Below are 12011 nucleotides of genomic sequence, written 5' to 3'. Positions count from 1 at the left end.
TGCTCCGCAGCATGTGGGATCTTCCTGGACCAGGGCTTGAACCCGCGTCTCCTGCATTGGAAAGTGGATTCTTAAACACTGCACCACCGCAAAGTCCCCAGGTACTTTTTTTTTTTTTTGCGGTACGCGGGCCTCTCACTGCTGTGGCCTCTCCCGTTGCGGAGCACAGGCTCCGGACGCGCAGGCTCAGCGGCCATGGCTCACGGGCCCAGCCGCTCCGCGGCATGCGGGATCTTCCCAGACCGGGGCACGAACCCGTGTCCCCTGCATTGGCAGGCGGACTCTCAACCACTGCGCCACCAGGGAAGCCCCCCAGGTACTCTCTTAATGGCTGAGGGTGAAGATGCGGGAGGCTGAGAGGTGGCAGCAGAACCTCATCACATTTGTTTTTAAGTACCTGCATAATAAATGAATACCTCTTCATTGTAAAAGAGTCCTGTGACACAGGAATATAGGGGTCTAAGCGCTATGAGATTACAGAGCGCTCTGTTTCTCTGCCCTGCCCCCGGCTTCTGCATCACCCCTTACACGGTCCCTGGGGGAGAGGTGGGGGCGAGGAGGACTAGCTCTGCCTTTGGGACGCCCCTCCCACACTGACACCACCTAACGCTTGGCCGGTTTTTCTGTCCTGGCAAAGTTTATGTGCCTCTGGAGGATCACTGTGCCATCTATCTTGTACTGCAGGTACAGCAAGTTAGCGCTTAAGGGCTTATCTCATTCTAGGATTTAATTTATTTATACTTCTTTGCATTTACAACTTTTTTTTTTTTTTTGGCCACGTGGCATGCGGGATCCCCAATTGACCAGGGATCGAACATGTGCCCCCTATAGTGGAAGCGCAGAGTCTTAACCACTGGACCTCCAGGGAAGTCCCTGCATTTACAACTTTTTGATAGCATTAAATAAAAATATGTTTTTGTTTGTTTATTCAGCATTCTCTCCTTGTCACAGCACAGGGGATGTTCTTTCTTGACCATCTCCATTTTAACCCGAAGTGGAACTATATGTCTTTTACTAGACTGTGGTTTATTATTTTTTATTGTGAAAAGTATGCATACAGTAGAATATATGCTTCATACAGCTAATTGTGAAACATATTAATAAATCAAACACCTTTCACAGAGCACTCTGGTTAAGAAATAGAACATTGGGCTTCCCTGGTGGCGCAGTGGTTGAGAGTCCGCCTGCCGATGCAGGGGACACGGGTGCGTGCCCGGGTCCGGGAAGATCCCACATGCCACAGAGCGGCTGGGCCCGTGAGCCATGGCCGCTGGGTCTGCGCGTCCGGAGCCTGTGCTCTGCAACGGGAGAGGCCACAACAGTGAGAGGCCCGCGTACCACTAAAAAAAAAGAAAAAGGAAAGAAATAGAACATTGCCAGAACCTTAGAACCCGTCCTGTGTACCCTCTTCAGTTGCATGCCCAAGAGGTGGATGAGGAAGCAGCCTCACGAGCAAATTTCATGTTGGACGTGCGTGGACAGAACCAGCTTTAGATCTCCCACGCAGTCCTGTGTGATAAGCAAGAGGCATTGGCCAGACACTAGCTCTTTGTGGTAGAAGAACTCTGGAAAGCAGCCTTTTCTGCCTTGGGGGAATCGTCACAGCCGTTTTTTGTTTTTTGTTTTCTTTTTCCTTACAGTGCCTAAGACAAAGATTTTGGCCACCGGAGGAGCATCTCACAACAGAGACATCTTGCAGGTAAGTGCCGGTAGCAAGCCCTGAGCTAGGGCCTCTTCCACGTCTAATACTTCTAAGAGCCAGATACTCAGCAGTAACACTGCCTCTGTTCCCGCTCCTGCAGGGATGGGGAGCTTACAGCTCATTCTTTCCCAGGAAGCCAGCTCTTTACAGTGCACGTGGCAAGCAGATTCTATCTTACGCTCAAGTGAAAACCACTGCCCTGTACAACTCCACTCTCTGATACCAGCACTGGCCTCTGGAGTCACACAGAAAGTGCCTGTCCTTCATGGCAAACCTTCTGACATCTAATGCCAATGTTCTTGTCTTCCTCAAGGTTTCCCTCTTCCAATTTAAACATCTCTGATTTTCCCAGCCATTCCTCTTATAATACAGTTGCCAGAATTTGTCACTGTCTTTCTGGCCCTTCATTATGCTAGACATATATGACCCAAAGTAGAATCAACCTGCAGATATCTGACAATCAAGCTGTTAGCCCCAAATCATGGGGCTGTTGGTGTCTTATTGGGACACTGAGAATTTTAGGGTATAGCCCGAGGCTGCCTTAGCTGTTGGAGTAACTGAATCGACTGTTGACTTGTACAATAGTATACCTGTCTTAGGTAAGATTCTCTAGAAGCAGAGCCTGCAACGGAAATTATTCTATGAGTCATTTGTTGGGAGAGTGCTCCCAGGAGAAAGGGAGTGAGGGATCCAAGTAGGGCAGGGGAAGAAGGATAGGCAAGGATGTGGTTTTGGTTGGAGTCAGCCTCAGCTCCATCCCATGGGGAGATATGGTCCATGAACTATGCCGCAGACTTGCTTCCACCTTGGGGTAAGAGGGCCAACTGGCTGTCGTGGGAAGAGATATGAATAACCTCCTGTGAGAGGCAGCCTCTGTTCAGTAAAGAGCAATTCTTTTGAGGAGGGGCAGCTGTGAGCCGTTAGCAGCCAATACTCAACAGCATCTGGGTGAGGGTGCACACCGGTCCAGCAAGGGGATCCAGATGGGGCATCAACAATATCTCTGGTTAACTAAGACCCCCAAGTCTTTTCCATGTGAGCTCCCCTTAGTACACATCCTCTATTCTAAATTTATGCAATTTATTTTGGGGACCTACATGGAAAACTTTATCTTTATTCCTATAAGACATGCATTTGTTAGTGTGGGTTTGTTTGGCCTTGTTAATATCAGTCTGAGACCTAGCCATCTCCACCTTGATTGTTTGTTGCTAAGCATACTTTCTCAATCTTCTCCTCGTCTTTGATAAAACGGTTACACAATGCAGGGACAACCCAGAGAGCTGTGGCCCTTCACTAGAGACTTCTCCCAGGTCACCCTGACCCTATTATCACCAGGGCAGCATAGCCAAGTGTACTTCCTTTAAGGCAGTAGAGGTGGAGTGGAAGGTATCAGAGACGTATTAGAAAAGAGAGCCCAGAAAACGCATGTCTGTGTGCATGCTCCCTCTGAGGAATGACTCACCACAGTAAGCACTTCTGTCCTTTCCAGGTGCTGGCAGATGTGTTTGGCACCCCAGTGTATGTCATAGACACAGCCAACTCAGCCTGTGTGGGCTCTGCTTACCGAGCTTTCCATGGTAGGTCAGTGGATGGCGCCAGATGCCTCTGGAAGCGGTTGGGGCACTGGCTGGGCTGAGGACAGTGGAAAGGGGAGATTGGGATGTTCCCAGTCTTTAGGGACATGGGAGGCTTGGGGTCTTTAGATTCACTTTTCTCCCCTCCCAGCAGGGGGGGAACCAACCCAAACCCTCTGTTCCTCTGTGCTTTACTTAAACTGGGAAAGAGAGGCAGAGTCCTAACTAAATGAGGCCTGGTCAGAGTCAGACTCAGCCCAGGGACATTGGTTGAGGGCACTTGGGCATGGGTCTGGACAGCTGGTGGGCAGGAAGGGGTAGATAAAGTCCAGAGCCATCTTTTCAACAAGAGCAGAAGTTGAGACAAAGGTGGAGGCTTCCGAGCCAAGCAGTCCAGGACCCTGGACAGCTCCTTGGGGGCAGTGGGGAACCTAGGCTCTGATGGAGGCCTCCCTGAAACTGCGGGAGCAGCACAGGCCCACGAGGGCGTTCTTCCACCCATGTGGTCGACTTGCCCTGTCCTCTGCCTGCTCAGGCCACTCCTCCGGCCACCCATGTAACTCAAGGGCGTTGTCCTTTCCCTCTAGCGGTTGCATTCTTCACGCATTTATCCTTAACTTTTTAACACACCTATTTAAACTTGTATGTTTTCTTTCAACATTGAGAATTAATCAGGGACCATAGACTTCTCTTAATAATTAAACTCTTACTCTTTCATTCCCCTCCCTCCCCACCCTATCCACCTTGCCCCACCTTGTGCCACCGCCTGTATCAAGATCATTGGGCAATTGCTTGCTTGCTTGCTTGCTTTCCTTCCTCCCTTCCTTCCTTCCTTCCTTCCTTCCTTTTCTTTTCTTTTCTTTTCTTTCTTTTCTTTCCTTTCTTTCTTTTTTTTTCTTACGGCTTGTGGGATCTCAGTTCTCCGACCAGGGATTGAACCCAGGCCACAGCAGTGAAAGCACAGAGTCCTAACCACTAGGCCACCAGGGAACGGGCAGTTTATTTCTAGGCTGTTATGTTTTTAATCAAACTTTACAACATGTTGGCTTTTACTTGCCCTTACGTATGAGTTTGTCTTTTTTTTTCTGACTCTCTGCAGTTTCTTTTTCCTTCATTTCTATGTTGGTGTTGTTGGAATATACAGCCAGAATACATAATTAAGAGGAAATTCAGTAGGTGATCATTTTCTGAGGGCTTGCATGTCCAGCAAGGGCTTGGTTTCACCCTCCCAGAGAACGCTCCCTTGGCTGGACAAAGGACTCTAAACTATTTTCCTCAGAACTTTGAAAACACCATTCCATAAGCTTCCAGCCTTCAGTGTTGCCCATGAGGAGTCTGGGGTTTACTTTATACTCCTCCTTTTGCTGAAGCAGAAAAGGAACTACCCTCTGGGGCCTCTGCTGCTGTGCTGCACTGTGTTTCTTTCTTATTTTTCCTTTTCCATGCCTATTTAGTTGTCAGACATTACCTGGGGGTACTGCCCTGCTCTGCCCTCCAAAACTAAAACCTGAGCTAGGTCCCAGCACACCAGTTCCCACTTTATGCGGACATCCATTCTCTCCAGCTGGGTCCAGGGATGAAAGCCAGTCTGTGAGTGAGTAGAGGGGGACAAGAGTCTTTCAAGTAGTCTCTGTGGTGGCTACCCCACCCCACTGTGTCCCCTCATCCACACAGCTCTGGGCTGGGATATTCCAGCATCCCTCAGAGAGAAAACTGGGCCTCACGTCTTCAGTGGGCCCTCCTCCCCTCTCGGTGGTCTTGAGTTTCCTTTCAGTCTGACACTGCTCCTTAAATTGCCCGGAAATCCCTTACTGTTTCCTGCCCACCTATGGCAACCTTCTCTCTTTTCCAGCCCTGCCACTCTTTTGCTTGGTGGGCATTTATGGAGTGCCTCCTGTATGCGGGCAGTGTGCCAGGCACCAGGGCTCCAGTGGAGACCCAGTCTTGGCCTCTGAGAGCTTCCGGCTCGAGAAGGGAGGGACCTTAAACAAATCTGTGGCAGAAGTAGTGAGATGTGCCCTGAGGAACGCAGATGGTGCCGAGAGCTGGAAGGGATGTTCCTAGCGGCAGCTTTTCTGAGAAGAGAGAAGAACATTCCACACAGTGAAAAGGCTCTGAGCAGAAGGAATTGAGAGCAGTTGGGGTGGCTGGAATGCAGTGATCGACTCGGAGAGTGGAGCCACGTGAGGGAGGAGAGGCGGGCGGACCCCCCCCTCTGTCAGAGGTCAGAGGTTAGCTGCCTCCCCACATGCGCTTCAGACAAAGAAAGCCCTGCTGAGAAGAGGCCTGCACTTGAAACTTTTCTTCTCTTTCTCTCTTTTTTTAAAGATGGTTTTATGGAGGCCCAATTTCTATAACATAAAAATCACCCATACTTAAGCATACAATTCAGTGATTTTTAGTTAACTTTACTGAGTTGCACACCATCACCATAATCCAGTTTTAGAACCTTTTATCACTCCAGAGATAAAATGCTATTTCCGGGTAACGCCTTCATTTGCAACAGGCGCTGACGTGAAATGAGCTTTCCCTTCTAGGCCTTGCAGCTGGAACAGATGTGCCCTTTTCAGAGGTTGTGAAGATAGCCCCAAATCCCAGATTAGCTGCTGCCCCAACCCCAGGAGCGTCTCAGGTAAGAGACCATCAGAGTTCATTCGTGGCATTTGCATCGTGAAAATCAACTACGTTCTTTTTTCCAAAAGGTAAGTTTTTCTTTATCACCTACATTATAGCTGATGTGCTCAACTAAAGAGGAAATCTACTTTTTTTTTTAATTGTCAAGGAAACAGCGCAAAAGAAGACAGGTTGTCTCTGAGATTCAGAGATACGGCTGATCTTAGAGCCCCAGGGATCAGATGGCTCACTGGGCATATCTTCCTTGCTCAGATGCCTTGGGGTGCGCCCTTCTAACTCACAGGGTTACAGAGGCCACTGAAAGACTCTGTCACTTAAGCATAAGACGTGCTGGGTTTCTACCATTCAGATCTGAAATCTGGATCCAAGAAAGCTGTGTGGTGCCTCAGTCAGAGGGAAGGCAGACCCCACTTGTTACAGGTTGGGTTCTCCGGAAAGCAGACCCCGAGTTGTTGATTAGGATACAGGAGGTTTATTAGGGGGCACTCTTGGAATCTGCATCTGTTGAAGGAAAAAGGAAGAGCCAGGGCTGGGCAGAGGCAGGAAGTGAGCTGCAGCGCGATCTCAGGGGAGCCCTCAGTCAATCCTACAGGAAGTTCTGAAGCTGGGACGACTCTGGAGTTTTACCCAGTTGTGGTGAGGGGGATGGGCCCTTATACCCCATGTCAATCAGTTATTGCCTGCAGGCCACCCCAGGATGGGGTAAGGCAGCTCTCTATAGCCAAAGCAATCCACAAAAGAGGCTGCCAGCTGAGGGCTGAGAGAATAAGTTCTCTGTTCCTGCGGGGCAATCCGGGTGGTATGCCATAGCGTCCATTTCACCACCCTTCCTGTTTGCACAAGGTTCGTGCAGCCCAGGAGCAGGGGGTGACACAGACGGAGGACTTCATTACTCACAGTACAGCAGGCAGCATAAGCTTCACGTTTGCATCAGTTTTCCTTGGCCCCAAAGTGTGGAGTGGACCCAGGTGGATACTGTGCACACCCTGTGTCTGTGTCACAAATGAGGGACCCTGCGCATTATAAAGGAGCTGCGAGCAAACCTGTCCAAAGGAGACATCTTTATCATTCTGGTCAGCAAACAAATTTTCCCTCTCCCTATCTTCCAAGGCTGTTTGCTATACAAACACCCTTGAAAAGATAGTCTGGAACAAAAGCTGTCACAAGACATATAGAAACACCCTGGAGAATTGTCTCACAGCTTATCTTGGAAGCAGAAGCTCATGCTATCCAGGTGACTAGATAACCCACACACATGGGTCTGCCCAGGCTTCTATTACTTTCTGTTGTGTGCCCTTCTGTTTAAGAGGGAGTTCAATGAAGTAGAAAGATCCTACCTGGAGATAAAGGGCCTTTGGGTTCTGATTCTTATCGTGCCTCTCCCTCTCCGTGTGACCTTCACATGACCTTGAGCTGCACTCCTCATCTCTGAACCTCTGTTTCTTCATCTGGGAAGTGGGGACATCTGTCTGGCCTACTTTTAACCTGCTAATTGTGAGGGTTAAAGAGAATCCTTGCCTATCATGGCTTTATTTATTTTTTTATTTTTTTGGCCACGCCTCGCAGCATGCGGGATCTTAATTAGCTCCCCAACCAGGGATTGAACCTGCGACCCCTGCAGCGGAAGCTCGAAGTCTTAACCATTGGACCACCAGGGAAGTCCCTATCATGGCTTTACTATACAACAGGAAGTCTGACGGTGTTGCCGTGTTGGTTCAGTGGTTCAACAGTGTCAGGGCTACGGGTGAGGTTTTCTGAAGTTCTCCAGATCAGCAGTGGACAGTGAGAACATCATGAGAGCCACATACGTCATTTAAATTTTCTAATAGTCTCATTTTTGAAAAAAGAAGTAAAAATAAATAAGTGGCTGATTTTAATGTATTTAATTTAACCCAGTATGTCCAAAATATTGTCATTTCAACATGTGATCAATAAGAAAAGTTGTTAATGTGATAGTTTACTTTTTTGTTTTGGCTGAGCTTTGAAATCTGGTGTGCATTTCCTACTAATAGCGCCCGTCACATTTCAAGGGCTCAGGACCGCGTGTGGCTTGTGGCTACCATGTTGGATAGTGCTGTACTAGGTATGCTCCACATGACCACAGGATGTATGCAGCTTCTCCTAACATCATGTTCCCCCTCAACTGTATTCACAGGCAGAAATCAGAGCGTGGCATTAGGCAAGGAGTCTCTCCTCACACACTCTTGCTTTTCAGGGAGAAACATACTGGTCTGTTTCCCTCAACTCCCCCAAAAGACTACCACTTGGTTATACTGTCAACCTTGGTTGTAAGAAAGGCTGAAGTGGAGTCTGGCTCTTTCATCCTCTCCAGAAGGAGGCCAGCAAGGAAGAAGGTAGTGAGGGTAAGCTTTAGGGCAACAAACAGCTGCAGCTGCCTCATTACAGGCAGCAGATACTCAGTGTGTGTACCGCCACTCTTCCTGGCTTGCCCATGACCAAAGTCACTAATACCTCATGGAACTCTTTACCATTAAACCCAAGTGTAACCTCGGAATCCTTCTCAACACCAGTTGGCAAGAAGTGACAGTCTGTGATTGTTGGCATAAGTGACCTATTTGAGGACTGGATTGTAAATACCTTGAGAGCAGGACAGCATCCTCTGTTTGCTTTCTGTGGCACCTCTGTGTGCTCAAGTGGAAACTCAAAACAGTAACAGTGTTTTCCTTGTAGGCTCTACTGAATGTTACAATTTCCTCCTTGGAGAGGATATCACAGCCCTCTTACGTCTGAGTTCACAGGCAGAGCTGCTCCAACTGCACCAAGAGTAGGCCCTAGTTGCGTAATCAGTTACTAAAGGCCTTGACTTTGGAGCCAATTAAACCAAATTAAGAAGGAATGGGGGCTTCCCTGGTGGCACAGTGGTTGAGAGTCTGCCTGCCGATGCAGGGGACACGGGTTCGTGCCCCAGTCTGGGAAGATCCCATATGCCACGGAGCGGCTAGGCCCGTGAGCCATGGCCGCTGAGGCTGCGCATCTGGAGCCTGTGCTCCGCAACGGGAGAGGCCACAGCACTGAGAGGCCCGCGTACCGCAAAAAAAAAAAAAAAAAAAAAAGAAGGAATGGGATTGGCATGACCTCCTGGTGGTATATGTGAGTCCCAAGGAAATCTGGGTCCCTTGGCCAGCCTTGTGTTGCTTGTGTGTAAGACCACATGCACTGACCTAAAGTGCAAGGCTTACAGAGCTACAGATGAAAACAGCTTTAAACAAAAAGAATGAAGAGGAAGAATGTGGGATTGTGTTTCTTTCTGGTCCTTTTTCCCTTGTTGGTTTTTTGGGTTTGGTTTTGGTTTTATTTTACTACACAGCACACTGTATATATAATTTTATAGCCTGCTTTAAATATTCTACATGACAGTGTAAGTATTTATATTCTTTTCTTTTTCACAGTATACAATTTATTATATTATTTGTGTTTACATTGTCATATTCTTCATGTTTGACATATTTTACATGTTATATTATTACTTTTTTTTTAAACATTTCTTTACTACAGACTTTTACTATGCTAAGAATTTATATTCTTAAAGGTATACATACTTTTTTTTTTTGGTTTGCACATAGTCATTTATTTAACAGCTATTTATTAAGTTCTTACTGTGTGCCTAGCACTATGCTAAGCTCTAGAAATCCAAACACACCATCTCTTGTATGTTTGGGATATAATGGGAGATAATGGCACATAAAAAAGATAAATTCCTAATTGCTACAGACTGTTTGGGCTTCTCCAAAATTCATTTATTTTAATTAATTTTTATTGGAGTATGGTTGCTTTACAATGTTGTGTTAGCCTCCACTGGGTTTTTTTTTTTAACTAATTTTAAAAATTCATGAATTGAAATCTTTACCCCCAAAGTGATGGTATGAGGAGGTGGGAATTTATGAATGTGATTAGGTCCTGAGGCTGGAGCACTCAGGATGGGATTAGTGTCATTACAAAAGAGACCCCAGAGAGATCTCTGGCCCTTTCCCCCATGTGAGGACACAAGAAAAAGATGACTGTCTAGGAATCAGGCTCTCACCAGACAGAATCTACTGGCATCTTGATCTTGGACTTCCCAGCCTTCAAAACTGTGATAAACAAGTTTCTGTTGTTTATAAGCTACTCAATGTATGGTATTTTTGTTATAGCACCCAGAATGGACTAAGACACTAACCATGCAATTTGCAGAGGTGCACAGGAACATACATGTTATTTTTAATGACTGCATAATATTCTATCTGGCTAATGACATATTTTCTCGAGCATTTTCCATGTCTTAGAGCAGTTGCTTCTAGTTTTTCAATTATTATAATTAGCGCTATGTGGGTAAAGGGTTAACAAAACCTTTCCCTGTTCTGCATGAGAATTTGACTTTTGGTTAATGTTCTAGCTCTGCAATAAAAGTGGAATGTCAACAGTGTTACTAGGCAACATTGCTATGTCAAAATGGCCCTGAATTAGGAAACTGCATCTGGAATGGGAAAACATAAATACCTAAGGGGAAGTCATACTTAGGGCTCCCTGAGTGCAGTGACTTCTCACGGGCATGGCTCTCGTCTATGGAGTTGTTAACAAGGGATACTCCTGTGGGGAGTGAGGTTTCAAAGCCAGGGTGGTTCTTGCACCTGTAAGATGTGGATTTCATCTCCTTGCACCTGAGCTGTAACCTGGGGGTCAAGGAGGGAAGAAGGAAGGGAGGCAGAGATACCCTTTCCTGGACACCTGTGCAACCTGTTCATGGTCTCCTGCAGCCACTGTGCCAACATGCATGATTCTCCAGTGTATCCTTTTTAAGGCCAGGGTGTGGCCCATGGTAGTCTTATGAGTCTGAACATTTAGTGGTGTCTAAGAGGACCTTTGGTGGGCCTAGCACCCTACACTTAGGATTACTTCCTTAGGAGAGCTTTGCAGAAGTAGAATAACTATGTCAAAAGCATTTTGGGCATTTTCAAGCTCCTTAATACAAATATAAAGTTGAATTGATTTACAAAAGGATTGCACCACCAACTTCTACCAACTGTGCAATGAAACAGCCATTTCCAGGTACCTTCATCAGAATTTTTAAGAATTTTGTAGATTTGATAACAAAAACTGGTTTCTTGTCATAATTTGCCTTTTTTAAAGATCTTAAACTATAGGTTTGAGAACTACTAGCATTTCCTCTTTTGTGAGTTGACACTTCCTTTTTTCTGCCCAGCAAAAAATTTAAATTGCGAATACATGGGATGTAGAATTTTTTAAATTGCAAGATGCAAAGAGATGTAAGAGCACCTTCCCTTCGCCATCCTAAACTGCTCTTTCCACCCCTCCAGGTCTACGAGGCCCTCCTCCAGCGGTATGCCATGCTTGAGCAGAGAATCCTGACCCAGACCCGGGGGCCTCCGGAGTGAATTCCACAGGCCCAGTCTCACTGATTCCACTTGGAGACGTGGCCTTGGACAGCAGGGAACCTCTTCCCTGTTGTAAGCAGCTCTGCCTGCCCACCTGACTCCTTACGGTGCTCCAACCTGCCCAGGACCACCTTAAATCCCACCTTAGCACACCCTCCTGAACACAGCTTGTGTCCCTGTGCCCTTGTGCCCAGGGCAGGAAAGCATCTCTCTTCCTGTCTTTTATCCCAGGAGGCAAGATAACACCGAGCCTGGGATATGTCCAATAAAAATTGTGACTTTTCCCCTTTCGGGACCTAAATCAGCAGAATGGGAGAGACAAAGCGAAATAAATAGATTCTTTCCTCTTTATTCACTAGTTTTCAGGATGATGAGTTGATTGCCAAGCATCCTCTAACAGCAACTAGATTTTTAGTATCAATATGATACATTTGACATACTTTATATGTCTTAATCCATTGAGTAATTATTTTTCTCCTTGTCTTCTTTCTGATAGCCATACTCTCCAACTTTTCTCCTACTTTCCTGATCTACCATTCATTCTTTCTTCTTTACTGTTACTTCTGCTCTGTCTACTCCTTAATGATTGCTGGGCCCCAAATCTCTGTTCTCCTTCCTCTCTCCCTCCAAATTCTCTCTTGTTGGATGATTTCATCTAGCCTTGGGCTTCAACTGCTACTTATATACTAGTAACACCCAGCTCTATGT

The 12011-nt window shown here is 46.7% G+C and overlaps 1 protein-coding gene across 5 annotated transcripts in view; it reads left to right on the top strand.

The window, feature by feature from the left end:
- XYLB (xylulokinase) overlaps window positions 1-12011 on the top strand; it is a 43573-nt gene extending 31562 nt beyond the window's left edge. For 2 of the 5 annotated variants that reach the window (XM_082847708.1, XM_082847709.1), the window contains exons 16-19: window positions 1641-1699; window positions 3192-3279; window positions 5814-5908; window positions 11226-12011. In XM_082847708.1, the coding sequence (XP_082703834.1) occupies window positions 1641-1699; window positions 3192-3279; window positions 5814-5908; window positions 11226-11303 (320 nt within the window). In that variant the 3' untranslated portion in view covers window positions 11304-12011. Of the gene's footprint in view, window positions 1-1640; window positions 1700-3191; window positions 3280-5813; window positions 5909-11225 lie in introns of those variants that run through there. The other 3 variants (XR_014326498.1, XM_082847706.1, XM_082847707.1) reach the window with 2 other exon arrangements.

Source organism: Leucopleurus acutus (assembly GCF_964270905.1).
Source record: "Leucopleurus acutus genome assembly, chromosome: 10".
Lineage (NCBI taxonomy): Eukaryota > Metazoa > Chordata > Mammalia > Artiodactyla > Delphinidae > Leucopleurus > Leucopleurus acutus.
The sequence above is the reverse complement of the archived record's forward strand: the minus strand, read 5'-3'. Positions and strand labels throughout refer to the sequence as shown.